This window comes from Perca flavescens, chromosome 11 (assembly GCF_004354835.1).
Source record: "Perca flavescens isolate YP-PL-M2 chromosome 11, PFLA_1.0, whole genome shotgun sequence".
In the NCBI taxonomy this organism is placed as follows: domain Eukaryota; kingdom Metazoa; phylum Chordata; class Actinopteri; order Perciformes; family Percidae; genus Perca; species Perca flavescens.
Genome location: NC_041341.1, coordinates 18,550,430 through 18,574,649, shown reverse-complemented (window position 1 = coordinate 18,574,649; position 24,220 = coordinate 18,550,430). Strand labels below are relative to the sequence as shown.

Below are 24,220 nucleotides of genomic sequence, written 5' to 3'. Positions count from 1 at the left end.
AGCAGATGAAGTTTTCTGTTCAATTTCCAAAACAGAAATTTGATCTGTTGATGAAGTAAAAGCTCTAGAACAGCTACTGAATGAACCTTGAGGTGAGATTTTTTGTCAACTGCTGTTTTCAAGGTCAAAAATAAACTTTAAAACGCAACACAGCTAAATAGTGTTACTGCTATTAGTGTGGTTGTTTTTTCGCTCTTGATGTAGTGAACGTCTTTTTAACATTTAATGAAGTGTTGCAGTGCCACCTGTGGTCTACCTTGCCTTTTTTTTCTGGGTACAAATGAGACCCTTTTCGTAATAATTCCTCAACATTTTGTCTCTGCCATCTGGCCAGAGATTGAATGCCCTAAATGAACCAATTTATCCAAATCACAAGGAATTTGAGGTAGATTTTTGCCCTCCAAATATTTTGCTTTTAATAGTCTAACACTTTTTGTTTTGTTTTTGTTTTTTTTTAACACAAAACTCAAACTAATTACATCTACTGTCCTCATTCTCCATCACTGAAAAATCCAGATTCTATAAATATGCACATTTCAGAAGTTTACCAGCATGACAAAAGATGTCTCCTACTTCACTAAAAGGTCCCTCCTTAGAAAGTTTACACATTACACTTGCTTGAGGACCACAATGGAAATAAGTCTTGGACTTTACTGTGTTTTTATCCTCGATTGTATTTGATGTCCTTTTATCATGTGTAAGGCACTCTCTTACAATTAAATAAATCAAATCAAATCAAATTAAATTGCATAATTGGACCACATTGGCCTCCAAACTAGTTGTGATTTTAGGGAAAGAACAGATTTTAAGGTAAACTCAGAGACACGTTCCCACTTCAGCCCATGTGATCTTCGAATGTCTAACTCTGCACATACATGTAAGTGCACAGTGAAGCTCAAACACCAAGTAGAAGGAACAGTAAGCAGAACACATTTTTAATGGAGGGTATAGTATACTTAGATTCACAGGGAACATAAACCAACTTCCTGCTTATGGCAGGTAAAGGACGTCCTCTTGTGGGCTGCAACTGAAAATACTCATTAAAGGGCACTCTAGTGTATTGTACCTCCATGCTGCCTCCTTCTCTGGTACTGCTAACCACAATGGCCAGGCTCGTATGAGGGAGCTGCCCCTGTCAGTAGCACAGACGGCTCAGCAGCGCAGCGGCTCCAGATTCACCAGGACACTGACACCGAGACGCAAGTGGGGAATATGACACACATCGGAGAAAAGAAAGGTAGGTAAATGAACTGATTATCGTGATGCTGTCTTCATTACACCGGGTACATCTTTGCCAAACGCCTGAGACACAACCCCTCGCAGGAATTACTGATGAAGTTCAACGCTGCCGTCGTGAGAAAAAAAAATGGTTTCCTTCTCAACAGACAGATGTAGCCTTTAGTCATCCTAACCCATATTTGTCTGGGAGCTAACCTTGTAGTTTTTCTTTAGACACTGCCTCAGAGCCTCTTACGTAAATAAATAGATAGAATCAAAGTAATGCATAGGCTACATTATGGTGACCTACTGGGGTTAATGGTGTTCAGGATGTGACTGAAACCAGATCTATTGTAACCGAAACTGCAGCTGTGTAATAGAGAAGTAACATCACATCCCTATCTCTCTCTCAGACCCAGCAGCCTATGAAATAAAGGGCGTATAAGATGCAAACTGCCGCTGCAGGGTGATGGTGTGTATCGCCATCATCTGCAGCTGTCTGGAGAGAACACTGTGCACAGCTGGATGAGGCGTTACTATGACTGAAGCCGCTTCCCGTGCCTCCTGTGACCCTGTCGGTGCTGTCTTCCACAGTATCTTAGAGTCATGATGCTGCAGTGAAACTACAGTTATTTATTATTGATTAGTGCTGATAGGTCCTGTGCAGAGAGGTTTAAGGGCACTGTGAGGTATGGGAACCCCTTGAATAGATGAGTCATCCCCTGGAAGCTATTCTTGCCATGAATGATCAAAAGAAAGTGGTGTCAGCAGCAAGGCTTTTGTCATTGCTCTCTTTTAAACCATGTTTTTTTCTGCTTGGCAGGGCAGAGTGCCACAAGTGTAATGAGAAGTGGAGCTACCTTTAGGCTTCTGAGGAGCATTAGGCTCCTGCAAAGCTTGGATAGCACGCTACAATGCATGATGCAATGTAGAGTAGTGTACAGAAGTGTATTTACAGGCATAAAAGCACTGCTCTTAAAGTAGGAATGGACTGAGTTATCTTTCTCACAAGCTCACTCCTTCTCCCTCTACTGTACTTTTATTTAGTTCCACATGAGCGGATCGGGGGGGAGGGGGGGTTGCATTCCAGAGAACTGTGTCAGGTCTTAACTTTCTCCTTTTACTGTGGTGTGTCAAAGGTCACAGGTTTGATCTCTGCACATATCTGACAAATACCTTTGTGCCAAGAATCAAATGTCAGACTGTCAGCAAACAATGAAAGGAAAATACTCAGGAAACAAGTTCCTAATGACATCATATGTCCCGGTGGTAAGGCCCACAAAATAATTTCCATGGGAGTTTCATGTCGCTGCATCTTTGGCTCCGTTCGTGTGATTTTGGTCAGTTAACAGCGATTGTATAATGTGTTAATCTGCAGCTGTTCCCCTGGGTTATCTGCAGTTCATGGAGGGATTGGAGATTGTTATCACTATAAATAATATTGGCACACACTTGTCACCCATTATTTGATTTCAAAGAGGTCTTACCCAGTTTTCTGGACTGTGTTACTCACGTGTGTGTCTGTTTTTTTTATTTGCCACTTTCAAAGAACGTCTTTTATTTCACTAAAATAATATTTAGCTGAAGTGTTTTGTATGTAATTACATTTTGATAATCGGTTATTTATTTACGGCATGTATTTAGTAAAAGTGCCAACAATTCAGTGGTTCCAGGTCCTCAAGTGTGACTATTTGCTTTTTTCTTAATCTCCTGTAATCGTAAATTGAATACTAGGGGTGTGAATCTTCACTGGCGTCCCGATTCACTTATGATTATCCTGTCAACGATTCAAATCGATTAAATATCGTGATGCATCACGATGCGTCACCTCCTCAATATTATTATATATTGCTACACATGGTTTTCATCAACAAATTCAAGCAGTCAGATATATTATGAACTCCCCTTTTTTGTATCTGCTCTTAAAAAAAAGACACTTCCTAAATGTAGCGGAGGTTGAACACAGCAGACAACAGACAAAAGGCAATAATAATAATAATCGATTATGGTCTGTCACTGCATCGATGCAGAATCGTCCAGTGATGCAGTGATTTATTTCAACACCCCTATTGAATACTGTTGAAATTTCAACTGTTAGTTCAGATGATCGGTTGACTGTTTTTTAAAGAAAATAATCAGCAGATTAATCAAAAATGACAATAATCATTAGATTTGGCCCTAGAGTAATGTCTGCTGTAGGTATATGTTGTAGATTTGGGTAGCTTGTAGATTGCTTTGAAATTGTGAAACAAACGATAAAGAAAATAAACTAACAGCAGACTGCCAGCTGCTGCGTCTGGCTGATTATGGCAGAATGCCACCAGGGCAGGGAGCAAATGAAGAAACCAAGGCACGAGGTCTAATGGATGTGAGGGAGGGCACAGATGCCATGGTAACCAGGCCTCAACATGCTCTAGATGAGCTAAGAGGCTGATCTGCGCCATTTAGGATGCCAACATTGAATCGGATGCTTTAATGGAATCGCAAATTCCACACCTCTCTTTCTCTGCCCAGATTCAAGGCCAAAGTCTTTGCAGCCAAGGACTTTAAGCTAAAATCCCACATTCTCATCTGTTATTATTAACTGATGAGTTGCGGGGGAAAAGGCTAACCTAACCTCACCTAAAGAACCTAACCTATCAGATGTTAAAGCTCTCCCCATAGACTCACACATACACGTATTTGTTGCAATAGTGAAGCCTGGTTATATTCTCTTTTTGGAATAAAAAAAAAAAGAGTAAAATTATCTCACGTGTGCCTGAACCTCTGAGCCTATGTAGTTACAGTACAGTAGCTCCCACTGTGCAACAGCCTCCTTCCACTAAACAAACACGTTAATGAGTGTTTGTTTTACATTAGTGTCACTTTCTGCCCTTGTGAATCTCTTATCGATGCAGCCAACCAGAACGGTCTGCAGCGAAGCAACTACGCCTCGCTAGCAAATACATTTTCAACACAGTCCCTCACAGAGGACTACTGAATTTTTTGGATGGACCGACTCAGAATAAGCATGTATTCGCCCATCTTTGATGCACTTTGTTATGCTTTATTCATAGTTATCTGATGGTTTGTAACTGATAGTTGTTTTTACCCCGTGGCTGCGATTTTCCACATGGCCTGGTTCACTATGCCTCTTCATGCTCGTCTCGTGGATGAGTGGCTTCTCAGAGGAGTCATCCTGGCCCACATACCACTGCCATGCTCAGAGATCAGCACTCAGGGAGTTAACAGCTTTTATTCAAACCATTGCCTTATCCATTTAACCATACGGGCACTGGGTGTGATGAGAAGCCATTGTTTGCTCTTTGTGCCCTCACACTGTGAACCCCCCACACACACACTCTCACTACTCTCATACACACATAGCACAAATTTACTCTCAGCAGGGGTGATTGATTATTGCTGCTAGATGGGGCCTCCTGCCTCCGATGTTGCCAAGGCAACAGTGGACGCTCCAGATGTGGGTTAGAGATGAGAGATGTGACTTTCCTCTATCAAATCTCTGGTTTGAGCTTTGATGCTGATGAGTGGTATGTTCAAGTACAATATTTATTGAAGTCCTGCATATATATAAAGCTCTGCCTTGTTCAGCATATATTCCCCCTCTTTCAATAGCGGCTGTATTAGTGGAGACCAATGTCCTATTCGCTCTTAGAGAAACTATTCTTTTTGGCATCACACCATCATTTGCAAATTCTAGCTTTTGTCTGACACATGTAATTCAGCCAGTAGTGATATTATTACATCATTTATATGCGTATGTGTGACAGTCCTTGATGGAAATGATGTGGTTTCTCATATGCACGTCCCCATTTCCCATGACGGGTAAAGAAAGGATAGAAAAACGTTCAACCCCGTCTGTATCATCTGAATGGAAATCCGCTACATTGCAGTGTCTTCGTCTAACCATCATTTTCAGAGCATGATCTTTCTGCCGCTGCGTTCATTCACATCCTAATATGCTGAATGGGCTATTTTACTGTTTATATGCACCGTTGGCTACAGAGATAACAAATGGCCTGTAAATGACAGGAGGTAGAATAATCCCGGTTAGCAAAATGAGACTGGGCTGTGGATGGTGATTGGCAGGTGGTTGTTGGGACAACAGCTGGCAGACAGACAGAGTGTAGATTGAGGTCTAAATGAATGGTCATGCATGGTGAAGCCCTGAGTCGTCCTTATGCATCACACAACATACATTATTAAGGCCCAGGAAGTGAGTCTGTCCAACCTCATAATGACTTAAACAGGAGTGACAGGATGTATTGGTTTTTGGAACCTGATGGAAATTTAAATTTAATTCAAACATGGTATGAGTGGATTGCAGTATTTGTTTAATATAGCTTGATAGCACTTCTACAATATGCTATGATTACTTGTCATTATTTCAAATATGATATTTTGAAACACATTTCCTATAATATCTTCAATAGTGCTGGTTAAAAATGGTGGCACTGGCCTCTGTTTTCTCCCTGAAGGTCCTGCATTATGACTGTAGGATTTTGATGTAATTGTTAATTTAATCTATATTCAACCAGGAAATCTCCTGAGATGTATTATTTCTTTTACAAGAGAGACCTGGACAAAATGGCATAATTAACACATAAAAAAACACTCACACACACAATTACTTTAAGAGCGATGAATGAGAAAGCTTAACTTTTTAAAATATGTTGTAAATGTGGCATTTGAATGCCTGGTTTTGAGGCATTGTTTCCAAATAAAGTTTGTCTTGTACATTTTTTCAAGCCTAGTGTGCTGTACAAAAATGATGTTTTGCTAAATTCAGAACAGACTCTAAAGATAATATGGATAAATTATAACTGTTAGAGACAGGGGAAAGCAATTTACAGAGGTAGACAGGAAAATTATAGCTAGCTTTCCACTCCTAAAGCACAGATAATGAAAATGGTGATTACTCTAATATTTGATTACTGGTCATTCTGCTCTTATTTAAAATACATTGAATGATAATCAGCGCAACCCTGTGCAAAAATATATTGCCTGGCTAATATCTCTAATGCATTATTTGTCAGACATTGCAAGTTTTGATGCAAGACTCATAGCCTCTATCTCTCCATCTCTAAGGTCAATGTGGCTATTAAAGCAGCTCTCTGGGGTAGTTATCAGTCGCCGTGGATTCCTGAGGCCTGTCTCTATAGCAACCCATTCCTCCTCCTGAGTGCTGCTGCCAACTTACCCTCTTCACCACACGACAAATCTCTCCTCATCCCCCTGGCCAATCGCCGGACCTGAACTGCGTTGGAATGGACACTGAGTCGACCCACTCGGGCTACTCCTATCACTCCAGCCGCTCGGGGAGATCAAACCGACATGGGTATGTTTCCTGTCTGTCCGCCTTTCCATCTGCTTCTCAGCTGTATCTGTCTACCTCTCCATTTCCATGACATGGGTTTCCGCTAGATCACAGGCTGCCTCTTTCGCAGCACCTTTTGCTAAGGTATTTCATGTAATGACTTCTCTGCACATTGCGTTTGTTGTGTTTATCTTCAGTTTGAGCGGGCAACGGGTTGGTTGTGGGCAAATTAATCAGATGAGAGACTAAGAGAGAGACAGATCAGAGAACAAGCAATAGAATGAGACAGTTTGTGGATTAGGGTCGTCACAGTTGAGTGGCTCTAACCTATTTCAGTGATTCACTCGGTCTATCCTGCAAATGATAAAATAATTTGATCCCTGTCATGTCCATTCCTCAATATTTCCCTCCCTTTCCACCAGCGTTTTGCCAAGTAGGTCTGCAACTAGCAATTTCTTTTTTTAAATATTGAATAATCTGCCTGTTATTGTCCCTATGTGTTGTGTCAGAAAATGATTAAAAAAATAAGTTCCCCAGAGTCCACAGTAACATATTCTATGATTGGTCAGACAAATAATCCAAAACCCATAAATATTCAGTTTACTATCATAACATATCAGACGAAGAAAAGCAGCAGATTTTAAACACATTTGAGAAGCTGGAACCAGAGATTTCTTCTCTAAATGATAGCAAAGATTTAATTGTTGCCCATTCATTTTCTGCTAATCGACTTCTTCTTTCAGGTCTTGTTTTGTGTGTATATATGTATTTGAGTACTCATAAACAAGTAATTAACTAAATAAACTGAGCTTTGGATGAAGCAGGAAACTTGAATACATCAACTTCTCTTTGGCAAATTGTGAAGGCATTTTAACTATTTTCCGACATTTTATAGACAAAACGATTAATCAAGAAAATAATGTCCAGATTAATCAATAAAATGCATATGAGCACATGAGTGTATGTATTAATGATCTTAACTTGATGGGTCTAAATTGCTTTTGTACCGTGCTTCATGTTCATTGTGTTTGTTCAACTTTAGGGATCGAAGTCGCGAGCGGCACAAGGCCAGCAGCAGTAAAGACAGCAGTCGCTCTGAGAGGTCCGTTGTCATCAACCCCCCTGACACGCCCTCCCAGGACTCCCCCGTTCACAATGGAGATCCGCTGCCAGGAGAACCCACACCAGCAGCAGATCTGGGAGATGAGGCCCAGGTATTTTCCATGGAAGTGTACACAAAGCTGTTCACGTGACAAAAATGGGATGTTTAAACTGTGAAGGAATGCAAGCTGTTTGTCAGAGAAGTAATTCATTCCTAATACAGTAAATCAGAAGGCCCAGTAATCCTTCTACAGTATAAACTCGGCACCATGACCTTAAACTCTTCCTCTCAGCAGCTGGCTGCCCATTGCCACAGTGCCTGAAACATAATAACAATGGTGACAAGGGATCAAATAGGTCAGAGGATTAGCATTTCTCTTGTAGGCCTGTAGGGATTTGTACGGACAACGCTGTATTACAGTGTGTGTGTATATGTGTGTGGGTGTGGGTGGGTATAACTGTCATGCCTGATCGCTTTGAAAGCAGAGCAAATTGGTACCAGTCATTCCATAAAGCTGATCTTGGTGAGCTCTGCAAGCAATAGAGGTTTTTAAGTAGACACATGGAGGCAAAATGCTGTGATAATGCAACTCAAAGACAGAATGGATATTGAACCAAGTCAACACCGCAGGGATTAAAGATGCATTCAAATCGTGATCATTATTCAAAGTAGTTCTAATAAATACAAATATACTTGTGTTAGATGGAAGGTCTCACTCTTATATCTGTCAGCTATTGCCAGCAGTTGGTTAGCTTAGCTTGGCTTAGCTTAGCTTAGCACAAAGACTGCAAACGAGGAGAAACAGCTAGCCTGGCTCGATCCAAAAATAGATTAAAAAAAACAAACACTAATTAACAGGTCATATCTTATTTTAATCACAAATTTTTAATGTACAAAAACCAAAGTGTAAAAACAGCAAGTTGTCATATGCCAGACTTTTCTTTTGCCAGGAGCAGGACAGGATTTAGTTATATTATATAGGATATATTGTTCTTTAGCTTTGGACAGAGCCAGGCTAGCTGTTTTCATGCAAGTTAAAGAAAGCTGAGTGAGAAGCAAAAAGACAACCAAAGGAGGAGAAAATAATTACATATATATATATATATATATATATATTGCTCTGCCTTGGGCTCTCTTCACAGTCTTTCTGACCTACTTGAAATCTGTAGTAAAAAGAGAGCATTTTGTCATTCTAAGTACTGTTGGTTTGTGTGTAAGAGAAAAAGGAGAAAACGTGTGTGTATGTGGAGCGTACAAGCTGCCTGCAAAATATGTACTATAGAGTATAGAGTATTATTTAATGTGAATAGGATCTGAGCATGTCTTCAGCCAGACTTTCTGAGAATTTCGGAGAGGTCTGACCTATTTTGCTGTCTTGGCTCAGCATCCCCTTCTGGCTGGGCAGCCACATTCCACGATGTCATGTGAGTGTCAGCTTGTATCGTATGTTCATTGTCCGCAGTGTAAAGTAATCTGCCATTGTATTGCATTAGCCCTCCAGAAAAATGTGTCCAAATGGCACAGCAGCAGCAACATCATTACCACCACCAAAGTCCACCCCAGCCACTGTTTCTTTGGAGCAGCTCTGTTAGATGGCAGAGCTGCTGTAACACTAACAGGCTCCAGTGCAGAGATACATTCTCACAGACTGAGATTAGCCTTAACATCCAGCCAAACGCCACTTTGAGGAAAGCTGATATGAATAATCCTCCATGTTTACACGCATGGCTATGACATAAGGATACGGTCTTGGACCTCAGCTTCTGTGTATGTGTATGAGTCATAGAGAGAGTGCAGAGTCTGTTACTGAGACTGTCCATGCTTCTTTGTGAGACAGGCGCGGTGACTTTATGCCAGAAGGCAGCGGCTTCAATTCACAATGTTAGCTCTAGCAACACCAAAGCATATGGGGAGAAGCACATACTCTTGTTTTGGCATTTTTCCACTTTGCTTCTTAGCCCTTTCCATCGAATTGTTGTACGCACACACATACTTATAGTTGCTACACTCACATCGTTTAATGTAATGTAAAAATAACCACTCAATTAAAAGAATGGAGTAAATTGTAGGTAACCTGCCAGGCATGTTAAACTAATGCCAGTTGTTTTTGTCTCGTAACACCTATGACTCACTTGAACACAAACACATACACAGTGACACTAATACGTTTGCAAACACACTAATGTGCAAATGTCATTTTAACCTCCACCCAGGCAAGTGGGGCTTAGCCATTGTGTTTTGCAGTTGGCAGATTGTCTGGTTTCTGTATGTATGAGTCTGTGTGAACGCTGCTAATCAGTATGTTGTTGTTGTGTTGTGCTTTATGATGGTGGAACAGGCCTAACCATAATCCATATTCACCCTCTGCCAGATGAAAAGACTGCCAAGCAAGCAGCCATGTTGCCCGCCTCTCTCTCTCTCTCTCTCTCTCTCTCTCTCTCTCTCTCTCTCTCTCTCTCTCTCTCTCTCTCTCTCTCTCTCTCAGTAACCTTTCTCTGTTTCATTCTCTATCAGTGACTTACTTTTCCTCCTCGCTTTACTGTATGTAGAGATCAGGCCTGATTAGTGTGGCATTAATCTTTGGGATTAATCCATTGAGACTTAATGGCTGGTTCTACCTGTGTGTTAGCTCAATAAGTGATACAATGTTTCTCTCACTAAATGAAACATCAGCATGAAAGCTTGGCTGTATAAATGCCTTGGGGGTAATTGTTGAGGTGAATTAAATGTTCAGATGCTGATTTATAAGATCAACTATTAGGGTGCATATTTACCTGAACTGTCTCAAATGTCTGATTGAATTGTCCTTTTTCACAGTAGACATTTTGACTTATAACAAAGTCTTGCGTTGCCAGACCTATCTCCACAGCACTGCATCAGTGCTGAAGTATGGTCTGGCTACACCGCTTATCTATTATGGGATTGGGGGAAAAAATGCTCTGACTTGTTCGTATTTCTTTAAACCAATCACAACCGTCCTTGGAGGTGCTAAGCCCTGGATGCAGCCCTTGTAAAATAGATAGCGGAAAGGGGAAGGGCATTACGCTAGATGTCAGGCTTTATGCCAGCAACGTACATTTGTTAAGACAGACTACTAATAACATTAATGATGGCTCTGTTCTATTCAAGTGTCTAAGTGAGTCATGACAGTGAGCCAGCATGCACAATACCAGCGCTTGTGACGTGTACAAATTACTTCCTTGAAAAAGCCATATTGCATGTAGTTGAGCCTACAACACCAAACCATGTGTCACTTTTGGACATTTTTGTTAAATAGAGGAACATTTTATAAGTTAAATTTCATCTTCTTCCTCCTCTTTCAGCCAGCAAAAACATAATTGTGCCTTAGAGCTGACATCTGGTGATGAGTAACACAGACAGTCTGGTTTCTCTGCTGACTCTCAGCTTCTCTTGAGCTCTATCACCCCTACTGTGTTTAAGATACAGCCAAACCAGGTTTAGTCACTCTCATTTGCATATTTTTCTGCAGTATACAATACTGAGCTGATCTAAAGGACATTTATTGGGTGAAATAAACAAAAGCTTAATTTGGACAGAGGGTCAAAATTAAGTAAAAATACATATTTAGCCCACCATGCATACATACAAAAGACAACATCTATGCACAAGTAACAACTGAGCAACCTATCTGCTGATGAATACCCTGTAATGCTGCCAAAAGCTAAAGAACAGGTGAATAAGTTAAACTTAAGTGGAGATTGTTTCGTTAACTGCTGTTTCCACGGCTAAGAATGAAGTGTCAAGCTTAATGGGGTATTGGTTTTGTATTCATACTTGTTCTGCTCTTTCACAGAAGTGTGGAATGACGTTGATTGTTCGCAGAGGTGGGGAACCTGTTAACAGAGTTGGCTTAAAGGTCCCATGGCATGAACATTTCACTTTATGAGGTTTTTTAACATTAATATGAGTTCCCCCAGCCTGCCTATGGTCCCCCAGTGGCTAGAAATGGCGATAGGTGTAAACCGAGCCCTGGGTATCCTGCTCTGCCTTTGAGAAAATGAAAGCTCAGATGGGCTGATCTGGAATCTTCCCTTGACGTCATAAGGGGAAAGGTTACCTCCCCTTTATTTGCTTTGCCCGACCAGAGAATTTGGCCCACCCATGAGAAAGAGAGACATCATGGCTTTCAAACGAGCGAAGCAAGCCCCCCCCCCCCTCCTCAATAGCATTTAAAGCTACAGACACCGAAATAGCACATCCTAAGGAAAGCTCATTGTGGGACTGGCTCGTATTGGCTGTAATTTTGGGAAAGAGACTTCAGATACAGTATTAGGGGACCACTGAGGCATAGTTAAAAGCATCCAAAAAGCAGCATGTCATAGGACTTTTAAGATAAAAAGGGAGCAAAAGAGGAGACATGTGAGAGGAATAGAAATGAGATTGGATACTAAATGGAGTTGACACTGCACTTACCTCCCTTTTTACTTCTATCCCACACCTTAAACCACTGCCACCCTCCCTCTCTCCCTTCCCCTTCCTCTCCTCTTATCCTGCTTATTCATGTTTTGGCTCCTGTTGGCATCCCCTCCTCCAGCATGGCTGAGTTAATTAGCTATAAACAGTAATGGAGGGCAGAATTCATATTTATGCACCATATTCATGATGCATTTTCTTGATTGAAAATATGAAAACCTAATGTAAATTTTATATTTCACATTCCACACATAGCAGCGGGGTTCACTTAATATGCAAACATTACTGTAACTTCTTGCGGTAATAGGTACAGTTTACAGTGCGATACACACTCTAGACAGGTGAGAATTAATGTGACCATCTTCTGTCTGCGGTACCCAGCAGGTTCATCATGCCCATATGGCTCGAGTTTGGGGTTTAAGTGTGTGTGTGTGTGTGTGTGTGTGTGTGTGTGTGTGTGTGTGTGTGTGTGTGTGTGTGTGTGTGTGTGTGTGTGTGTGAACATGTGTGGACCCACGAAGGCTTATCTTTTCAGCTTGTCTTTTTTCTAGCCCTCATTCCTCTCTCTGCAGCTGCTGCTCCTGTGATTAGTTGTAGTTTGAGATATACTGTACAATGCAGTGACACTCTGGGGGAAAATGAGTGGCTAATTACCTGAATTAATGACAGGCACACAAAGAAATAACTGCCTCAGATTTGTCATTTATTTATACTCCCTGTCTCTCTTTCTTGGAAATCTTGGAATTTATGCTTAAAATGACCCTACTTGTTTGAAAGAAAATAATTGACTCTAATTTGCAATGATGGGCCAGGGCCTGGAAAGCTTCAGCTTTTGTTGTTTGTTTGTGTGTGTGTGTGTGTGTGTGTGTGTGTGTGTGTGTGTGTGTGTGTGTGTGTGTGTGTGTGAGACGTTACAGCACTACCTAACATGTCATCTTATATTACTTCAATGGGACATTGAAGGCCTGTCATAATGAGGCAAAACTCCAAGAAAATCAAACATCTCTGAATAGCCTGAAGGATGTGCTGTGTGCATGGTGCATATCTATAATTCGCTCATGCAAAGACAAGAGTAAAATAGGATAATTAAGGCATTGTTTCTTGTCAGTTTCAGGTTTCTATTTATCAATTGATTTGCCAGTTTCTCATTAATTCTACCCTGATTTGGCTATTTTGTCAGCCATTTTAAAATGACAAAGAAACATCTCTCTTACCTCTAGTGGTATCTAGCAATGCAGATAGATTTGGTTTTCTTCGCCCAGGTTATAAGATATCTGTCTCTGACATTTTCTCCTCTACCCCAATACAATACAAGGTGAACAACATTTAGTTTGTGCTCACAGCATTGAAAAATTATATTTAAAGCTACACTGGCCAATATTTTCAATTGATCAATTAACTCATGGGGTTACTCCTACAGAGTATTATCACCCAAATCTGTGCCCTTTAGCTCTGCAGAGCTTTTTAGCATCTTTCTGTTCATTGTTTTGGTTTTTTTCCAGACACAGCAGGCAGCTGTTTTCAGCCATGATAAATCCACTGCCCTGCACCTGCCCAGCACCACAAGGCAGACAGACAAAGTTAGCGACTAGCTGGTGAACATAGTTGAGCATTTAGCAACTAAAAGGAGGATGACTACTGTACTTACATTCATATGAATGGAAATGTTGCCCAGTGTCTGCTGGATGTACGAAAAGGAAGTGTTTTTCTTTCACTTTTTTTGTGTTATTTGGGTGAACACATTATGTGCCAACCCTCCCTTCAGCTTTCTTTCGTTCCTCCCTCAGGATGATAACTGGGGGGAAACCACCACCGCGGTGACAGGCACCTCAGAGCTGAGTATTTCTCAGGAGGAAGTGGTTGGACTGGGGAAGGGAATGCAGGACCGGACCGCAGGCTTCCGCCGTTATCTTCCCCTGGCTGTAGGCTCATGTGTGGGGCTGCTGGTGCTGGCCACGCCCCTGGCCTTCCTGCTTCTTCCGGCTGTAATGTGGCCAGACAGGCTGCAGGCTTGTGGCGCAGCCTGTGAGGGACTCTTCCTCTCCATCGCCTTCAAGCTCCTCATCCTCCTGTTGGCCATGTGGGCCTTGTTTCTCAAGCCAGGCCGGGCAAGCCTGCCCAGAGTGTGTGTGTACCGTGCCTTCCTTACCACACTTACACTTCTGCTCACCATGTCTTATTGGCTCTTCTATGGGGTCCGGATCCTTGATGCACAGGTGGGTTTGAGAGTGTGTCATTAGAGCATTAAAAGTATTTTTATGGCTTCAAAGATCTTATATATTTTTACTAAATATTTAAACAGTGTTGAGGCTGATGCATGGTGCATGTGGTTACCTAGAAATAATGCACAACCAATCAGAATCAGCCACTATCTGCAGCGACTGTATGATCATCTTCTAATGTTATCTCTTCTTATTTGCCCCTTTATTTTGGATTTCATTAATCTAAGGAAAAACATTTTTATTTTATTTTTATTCCTCCACACAAACATATCTATAATTGTGCAGTGTGCACATAAACATAAAAAGTTTATGTGCACATAAAAAGTATTTTGTGGTTTTACATATCTCTGGGGTTGTTTTTAATGTGGCATTTAGGTTGTTTTTAGATTGCAATCTTATTCTAATTAGCCATTTTAGTCATGATTTTGTAATCACATTTTTGTTTAATTCTAATTTTGTGGCATGTTTGCGTTATTTGTGGTTATTTTATTTGCCTGTAACTGGTTATTGCTGCCTATCTTGCTCTTGAAAACGAGATTCTTAATCTAATTTTTAATCTTCAGACTTTTCTGATTAAATATAGGTGAAATGAAATTAAAGAAGAGGGTTTTCATCCAGCAGTGAGTGTTTTCATTAAACCTATGATGTGGTCTGAGCAGGATGAGGACTACCATGGGATCGTCCAGTTTGCTGTGTCCCTCGTGGACTCCCAGCTGTTTGTCCACTACCTGGCTGTGGTGCTGCTGGAACTCCGCCACCTCCAGCCCTGCTACAGCGTGTGTGTCATCCGTTCCACAGACGGCGAAACACGTCACTACAACATAGGACAGCTTAGGTACGCAATCGCTGTTATTACGTACTCTAAGTGATATACATACAGTATATTCCTAATCCCTTTTATATCCTAATATTCCTATTCCTAATAAAAAGATGGATTAAAGAATAAACTATAAATACAAGCTTATTAGCATTTTACATGTGAACATGACTTTTCTGTACAGCACACATTCAGACACTCTCACTGGCACTTGGTTACAGTCATTACACTGTTGAAGTATGTTTGTAAATGGAGGCAAATGTCCACAGGGAAGACACAGGCAGTAATTGAGTTACTCATCAGCCTCCTGAAAATCGCTACCGTGGACTCGCTAGTAAGAGCGACCAATGTCCAGAAAATATAGATGAAAAGATGAAGTCTCGCACTTTTATTGAACTTCAGGACTACGTTGAAAAATGTGTTGATTCTGGATTCCTTCTCTTTATGCTATCTGAGCTCCACTCTTTGTATGTAAATCGACTTCAGAAACTGGGTGTCAGGAAGCAAGTCAACAAACCAGATTGAAAAAAATAATTTGCTTCAACGCTTTCCAGATGCAGAAGAACAATTTGATGGAAGGAATACAGTTCTTGTTTTCAAGGAGGGCATGAGAAATATGCTAAGGGAAGCTCTGAGGAAGAGAGATTTTAATGAAGACGCTCTCATCCTGGCAAAAGCTGCGAAGATTATTAGAAATGACATATTCAACCATACAGGCTTCAAATTCACTGGATCCTTCCCAGAAAGATGTCAAGAAACCTAATTTCAAGTCTCTTATCTCAATGATAATGAATGGCTCCACGTTGAAAGATCAAGAGAAATGTGAGTCTCGGGCTTGCCTCACAGTGGGACAAGGCATTCATTATAATATAAAGAAAAGGGCAACACCCACTGCTAGGATGACCAGACACAGCCTTGAACGTGAACCACTGCTCCCTATTTGCATAGGCCTTAATGTACATGTACAAACCAGAAGCAAGCAACTGGTCCAGCAATTAAACCAAATGGGTATTAGCATTTCATTTGACAGAGTTATTCAAATTGAAGACTGGCTTGCTAAAGCCACATGTGAACGCTTTGAAGTTGATGGTGTTGTGGTTCCAGCTTGTCTCCAGAAAGGGCTCTTCACAGTTGGTACCCTTGATAACCTTGACTATGACCCAAGTTCAACCACTTCTGTAGGCTCCTTTCATGGTACTGGATCAGCATGTTTCAGTTACCAACTAAGGATGACTGTGTTGTACAGAGACCACCCATTATGATACCACCTTTTGAAAATAAAAATAAAGCTCTTCCTGGCACTTTTGCCACTGTCCCTGCTGTAGCTCTGAAAAACACTTCTGTTTCAGTGCCAGAGTGTAATGTAGTTACAGCTATGGGCTTATTGGATTATGCAAGAGAAGAGGAAAACAACTGGGTCAATCATGCACTGCCCCTTCTAGAGAAGACAGAACTGGCCAGTGATGATGCAGTTGCTTGGTCTGCATATCATGCTTCTATGCAGCCATTGGTGGAAGACCCCCGAGCAAAATGTGACCACTATCAAGCACTGTTGATGTTCCATGCCTATTCAGGTTGTGATACAACATCTGCTTTAACTGGGAAGGGTAAGAAGTCAGTTTGGCGGGCCTGGCAAGCCTATGATGACCTGCAAATGTGGCAAAGCAAGTCTAGACTGCTCACTTCTTTGCATATGCAACTGTAACAACTCATAATTATCAATTACAGGACCAATAAAGATCATATTCCTAATACTTTAACGTGTATTGAGGCTTTAGTTATGTAAAAGTTCATAAACATAAATAAACATATAAAATGTTAACTTTGGGATTTATTTGAACACTTTATCTTGTGCAGCAACTTGAAAATCACTGTGTTTTTAAGCATATTTAATTAATAATGATATACTTCTAATATGACATGTTATAAAGTTTTTTTCGAGGGCTCCTAGGCCACAATTACACTATAGACCCTAAGGAAACACCATGCAAAATTTGGTGCTTTTATCACTTCGGTAACAGTATTTTCACACCACCGGACTACAGTCTGCTCAAGGCAAGCTATTCTTGGAGTTTGGGGGGAGGGAAGACAACGTGCCGGACACAGGCGCTCTTCCTTTGGATGTCTTACTTTGTATCTTTTTTAAATGAGTGTGTCGGCACGACTACGAGACAATGTGGTAATTAGATATGGTTTATATGAGGCTAGAAACCTAATAAATTCTTGAAAGGTTGAAACCTGAAATACACTACGGATACATATTTTATAAATAACTTCCAATAACTTTTGTGGAATCATTATAAGGCAAAAGAACTGATCAACAGAATCAACAGAACTACTTCTGTTTGTCTAATAACTCAATGTTCAGTGGATCCAAGGGCATTATTATTATTATCTTTATTTCTTATATAAGTCAGCCATTATGTAAAATGTATTTCTTTTGTCTATGAGTTTAATCTTACCTTCTCTCTCTCTCTCTCTCTCTCTCTCTCTCTCTCTCTCTCTCTCTCTCTCTCTCTCTCTCTCTCTCTCTCTCTCTCTCTCTCTCTCTTTCATCTCACACAGCATTCAAAAGGCTGCTCTGTCCATTTTGGAGTATTACTACAGAGACTTCCCACTCCATAACCCAGCCCTTCTCTCCGCCTCTAAGCACCGGGCTGCCAAACACCTGGCCGGGTTGAAGGTGTACAATGTGGATGGTTAGTCGCCTCATCTGTCCTATATTGGGGTTTCATTTGTTCACAAGGGCCTGTTTCACTTAGTCTGTGCTAGGTTTCAGATATACAGAGACCAATTTATTTTAAGCCTAAAAAGTTACAGCAGTATCCTTATCGGTAGGGTTGGACATCGTTTGAATTTTAACAATTCTGATTCCAATTCCGGTTCTTATCGATTCTCTATTCCGATTCTTTGAGGGCTGGAGTTGAAACGGGTCACATGCCTATTTTCACAAATAAGAGGAAAGTTTTATTTTGATTCAATGGTGGTTTGCAGTTTTACAGGACTTTTTCAACGTAAAATAAGCGATAATCGGATTTGAAATCAAATCCTAAACGATTCCAAACGATTCCAATAAAGAAACGATTCTATTGGAATCGTAATTTTTGAAACAATTCCAAGTAGGAATCGGTTCTCGATGCCCAATCCTAGTCGTCAGTCATTTCTGTTTGCCCAAAGAAACTACCCTGAGCCTTGCGCAGGATTGAATGTTTCTGGAGGTTTTTATGTTGGTACACTCTTAAATGAATTTTCTGTTAGGGAAGCTGTTGAATTCTTCCATAAGGCAAATGTTTTCTGTCAGACTGCAGGGAGCTGAGCGGTTAGATGTGGTTACTAAAATAGTCAAGAACTAGACAGCTTTGTTCAACAGATTAAACTGCAGGTCTGTCTGAAGTCTGATTATTCGTTAAAACTAAACCATAGTCAAAGTCTATCTCTGTGTGAAACAGGTCCCTGTTTTGTCTTCCGCTCCTTCTGTTTTCTTGTTATGATGTTTTCTTTTCCATCTCCATCTCTTCCATGAGCAGCTTTTAAAAACAAACTGAGAAAATACCTTTTGGACAGTAAGTACAGATAAAAGTCCTCAACATCCCTCTACGCAGCATTCTTTCACAGGAAGCCACTAATTTCACGGTTCAGTTCACTCCATCTTTACTGCACTCTGAAGCCACCGTCCCTGAAATAATGTATATATTGCATGTGTGGAAAGCACTGCTGCTACACATACACAAACACGAACACACACACACAAACTCCATCTGTGGTACTACAATGCTTCTGATACATTGCCCTGCACCCACATACACACATCCTGTAATGCCACATATTGCACTTCCTGCAATTAAAAGGGTCCTCCACTCAACACCCATAAATCCTACACCCGCTGCAAAGCACAGTGGATTGGATGATCTATGGCAGGGATGCAGTATGGGATATGGTGTCCTCATAGCACCTCCCATCTACCCCACCCCCTTCCCTATCAAAGTGCAGCGGAGAGGCCTCTAGGGGGCCATGGAATTTCAAGCCCTAAATAATTCATCAGAGTAACACTCATTCCTCACATACTCCCACATCTCTCCTTCCTCCCACTTAGCCTGTCTCCAGCTCGTCTCGCTCTCACTTTCTTTTTTTTACCCTTTCTTTTCATGTTTCACTTACTTCAACACCCACTCACCCCCCTCTCTCTTTCTCATTCACAGGCATTCAAAGTCACTCTTCTTATGGCATTAATATGTAGGCCAGGAAGTTAAAGAGGCTGGTGTTTACCCATATTTTCAGTGAAAATATTTACAATGCTCGCTGTGCAAATTATCTGACGGTATTCTTTCCACAGTATACACTAGGATAGTTTTTCATCAATTTTGTCATGGCTACATTCAGCTTCTCTTTCTCACCTGCACACACACACACACACACACACACACACATACACACACACAAACACATATGCAGATCAGATAATTAATGATTTATATCCTTACCTGACCTGCAGCGTTTACTCTCTATAACGTCCCCCAAACTGTACTGATCTTCATTAATATGGAGCAGACCTTACTCCCCCACAATAAAACCCCAGGAACTCTAATATACTGCTGTACAAGCTCCATTAGCTTTATGGGTTTGTCACACTAACCAGTAAATTCACAGATCAGACAAGAACCATGGGCTTTGAAGTGTAAAATAGTGAATATTTAATCAATCCAGCCATATAAATGTTTCTGCGTCAGTCTTTCTGAGGAGAAACATAGATGCTTCTAGTGGAAATTGCCTCTGTGAGTGCTATGATTAACATTCTCTGTGCCAGAGACACATGATCTGGGTGGATGCCCCAGATAAGTAACAAAGATTAACAACAACTCTTCTGAAATGTTTCTCAAACCTAGGAAATGGACATAATACTGGACAAAGAGGCTTTTTTATATTTATTGTTGTTTTATATTCTCCTCCCATCTGACCTTTGCTGTCCATGATTCAGATTGAGATATAGCCCATTAATTGGAGTCAAGGACCCTGATGGGGTCAGGTGCTACTTCCTCCTGCTTAAACTGATAAAACCAATTTTCCTCTGTCCTCTCCATTTGGTGCAGCTCCGGGGAACACAGCAGCAGCGCAGCCTGGTAATGGGAATCAGTCACGGGCTATGGTTACAGCTGCCGCCAAACGCAAAGACAGCGCCCACAATGAGCTGTATTATGAAGAGGCCGACTACGAGAGAAGAGTCCGTAAACGTAGAGCCAGGTGAGCCACGGAAAACAATTGAAAGCATGTCAAGCGGCTGCTTACTGATCTATAGCCAGAAATGTGAAAGCAATTTTGCACGGTCTGAAGGCACGTCAAGTCTGGCCATTAAAGGTTCCATTCCTAATGTGCTTTCAATGTAAGGGATGGAGGATGAAATCTACAGTCCGTGTTTGGTGCAAAAATGTATTCAAAAGATTATCTGAAGCTAATTTGAGATTCAGGAGTCTTGAGTTAGTCAAGTCAAGTGGACTGTTCCAAAGTTACAGTCGTTCTACAGTTACAGTGGATCTTCTAATGTCAAGTATAAACAGGAGGAATATACATCAAGACCAGTTTCAAAGTACATATGGGCAACTGACTATTGTCTTAAAATAGACTTAAAAAATGAAGAGCACTGTAATAAATGTTACTTAGTTATCATCTCTTATGCACAAAGAAAATTAAATCAGTTTAATAAACCAGGTGATCAACATTGTGAACGCCATATTTTATGTTGATTTTATTTTTTTTATTATGTGTTTATTTAACAGGGACCATACAAGCAAACATAGTTACAATACAAAGCCTGTAACTGATGCGCAGCATATAGAGTTTATAGCTAGTGCTAATTCTCAACTCTTGTCCCTGGTTGGGCATTTCTAAGAACATGATGAGGAGATTATTCTCCTGTAGTCTATAATAATATAAATGTATCCATAATTTTCCCCTCATGCTTCAGGGCAAATAAACTGAATGACAAAAAGCCATTACTTTAACAGATTTATATTATGTACTCCATGTATGAAAAGGGCTCAACAGTTTTACTGATACATTAGAGTGTTGCCCAATGGATTAAATATGAGTGTAGAGAGCCGACTGTAAGTCAACTGCTGTGTGTGTGTGTGTGTTCTCACTTTGTCAGGCTGGTGGTGGCTGTGGAGGAGGCCTTCACACATGTCCGTCGGATGAAAAAAGAGGATGAGCGTGGGACACCGTCTGACATCATGGATGTGCGTGAAGCAGCTCTGGCTATATTTCCCTCCATGGCCCGTGTGCTGCAGAAGTACCTCCGCACCACCAGGAGGCAGCACTGCCACAGCATGGAGAGCATCCAGAAGCACCTGGCTTTCTGCCTCGTTAATAACATGAGCCCTAAGGTGAGTTTGGCTTTGAACCTTGAAATATTTGAATACGTTTTTTTGTGGCCAGGTTAGCTCAGTTGGTGGAGCAGGCGTACATGTGTGGAGAATTTCACCTTGACGCAGCGGCAGCAAGTTCGACTCCGATCTGCAGTCCTTTGCTGCATGTCGTTCCCCTTCTCTCTCCCCTTTTATGTCTTCATCTTTCCTGTGGAATTAAAGGCCTGAAATGCCCTAAAAATGATATATATAAAAAAGAAAATAGAATAGATGTGTTTTTAATATTCCAAGCCACAGAAGTCAGTGTTTACAGGACTTAAACGATAATCCCAAGTTATTAATGTTCATACTTTTGGCCATCATGATATGATAACATTGTAGGCCTACTCACCAGTATCATTTAAACCATCAAACAGGTTTAAAATATAGTTCTCAGTATTGTGCCTTCCTAAAGTGGATTGTCTTGGTGAACATTGTTTTTTTATCATTGGCTGTTTCTGTGTGTCCAGGCGTTCCTCGAGGCATACCTGGCCCCTGGTCCGACCCTGCAGTACGGCCCTGAGCGCTGGATGGCAGACCAGTGGACTTTGGTCAGCGAGGCTTCTGTCACCGGCGGCATAAAGGAGGGGTCAGAGTTCCTGCTAAGATGTCTTGACTTTAGCTTAGCTGTGACTGTCAAGGGCATCCCGTACATCAGACTGACTGAGGAGTACATAGACCCCAAGTCTCACAAGTTTATACTGCTGCTCCAATCAGAAACCTCAGTTTAACGCAGTGGACCAGTGCTGCTGATCTGGACTTACAGGACTGTTACACATCTCCGACTGAATTTTTCAAACAATGACTTTTTGTACTGTTTTTTTTTTTTGTACTTTTGTTTATGTAATTTCCTCACAAAGAATATCTTTGTTTCCTTGTCTTTGTCCCGAGCAACATGAAAGGTGATCAAAGACAGAAAATGGGAGGGAGAATGCTTGGATTTCTCTGTCCTGACGTTTGCAGAACACAGTTCAGGTATTCCTCTATGCACGACAGATGACCCTCACAAATCTTCTTTTTCTTTTTATTTGCATGTGCCAGTGTGTGCCTGCGTGGGGGAGTTCATGATTTTTGAGCAGTGTGTGTGATTTAAGATGAAAATGCATGTGTGTTTTGAGTGTAGCGTACACTCAGGATCTGTCTAGACCTGTCTCTTCTTTTCGCCTTAGCGTTAGTGACTGGGACATTTGATATAACCTGAACCCTTTTTCTCCAAAACTGCTCTTTTAGTTTTTGCAACAATTATTTAACTGCCCTGTATTACAGATGTATGTACAGTATTTATATGTGAATATACTTTATCCTTCCAGACGTTTTATATCAAAATTGTGCATTGCTAGATTCTTTTTTTTTACCTTGTCAAAGATATGTTTTTTTACCTTGTCTGTCTGCGCTGTTTTTGTGGCGATAACTGTACTGTAAATAGATGAAACATGTTTGTAAATGTCAAAATCACTGGAATCTCTTGGACTGAGTGCAACCACAGTACAGCTGAATATAGATGGTTCTAGCCAATAGATTGTGAGGAAACACGTGACTACTTATTGTGTATGTACAGTCAAGTGTGTGCAGTGTACTGATCTTTTTGTAGGCCAGCAGAGAGAACGCTATTAGGTTTATGTGGGTGACCTTTTATATCTTGTGTTAAAACTGTTGCCTTTGTGCTGTTTAATTTTAAAACATATGCCACTGATTTTCATCTTTATTCATCATGAGGAGAGTGTATTGTTGCAGCACCCATCTGCATAATGTAAATCATGGAGCACAAGAAAATGCATAACTTGACCTAACCTAAAGGGATATTACTTCAGCAATTTCAAAACATTTAGGACATCCCTCCAAACTTCTCACCTAAATGAATAGTCACTTATTTCATGCTGGCAAGTGTTTAAACATGTGCTGCAAATGAATAATTTATTGTAAATTAGATCAACCCGGTGTCAGTATTTCTGCTGTCAGTATTTTGTCTCAGTATCACACTACTGCCACCTATCTGCAGCTACTGGAACAGGAACACTGTCCTGAGCTTCAATCAAACTGTTGATTCGTATGAATATTTAATCTGTTTCAAACCCTTTGTATTTATGAGAACTGTTATGTTGTAAATTTATATTTACACAAGTGTTACTGTGGTCAATGATGGTGTAGTTTTGTTTAGGCTTTTAGAGTGTTGATGGTTGTAAATAGTTCTTGACTACACGTGCCTCAGTTATACATATTTAGGATGTGCTCAGCATACATGTACAGTTTTCAAGTGTGTGTGTGTGTGTGTGTGTGTGTGTGTGTGTGTGTGTGTGTGTGTGTGTGTGTGTGTGTGTGTGTGTGTGTGTGTGTGTGTGAGAGAGTGAGAGAGAGAAGAAAGGGAACATAATGAAGAAAAGAGAGATTGTTTTTCGAAATACTTTGTCCCTGTCTTCTTTTATACAACAGAACATGTGAAATCACAGCAGCTGTGTCAAAGTCACATTTGTAAAAAAATAAATATTTGTATCGACCTTTTTACAGCATTTGATTGTTGTAATTTTATGTTACAATGATTGATACGTTTTAGCAGCCTTTCTAGTAGTTTAACTGTTAGTTAGTGTAGTCATGTAACTTTGTTCATGGATAGTAAGTTGTTAGTTAGAAACACATTTTTTTGTTGTGAAATCACAACATCCCACATTAAATGTTTTTCACCAGTGAAAGACAGAGCACCACGACCGGCTGAAC

General features: G+C 40.8%; 1 protein-coding gene across 2 annotated transcripts; it reads left to right on the top strand.

The window, feature by feature from the left end:
• The first annotated feature begins 1,097 nt into the window (after positions 1-1,097).
• LOC114564183 (vang-like protein 1) lies at positions 1,098-23,785 on the top strand. 2 transcript variants are annotated; one of them, XM_028591410.1, is made up of 9 exons: positions 1,098-1,237; positions 6,307-6,556; positions 7,578-7,749; positions 13,859-14,287; positions 14,953-15,128; positions 17,676-17,809; positions 20,198-20,348; positions 21,253-21,487; positions 21,979-23,785. In XM_028591410.1, the coding sequence occupies exons 2-9, from the start codon at positions 6,486-6,488 to the stop codon at positions 22,237-22,239; spliced, it is 1,629 nt and encodes a 542-aa protein (XP_028447211.1). In that variant the 5' UTR covers positions 1,098-1,237; positions 6,307-6,485; the 3' UTR covers positions 22,240-23,785. The 2 variants fall into 2 exon arrangements, with proteins under 2 accessions (XP_028447211.1, XP_028447212.1); XM_028591411.1 differs by having other exon boundaries at positions 1,098-1,241.
• The last annotated feature ends 435 nt before the right edge of the window (positions 23,786-24,220 follow it).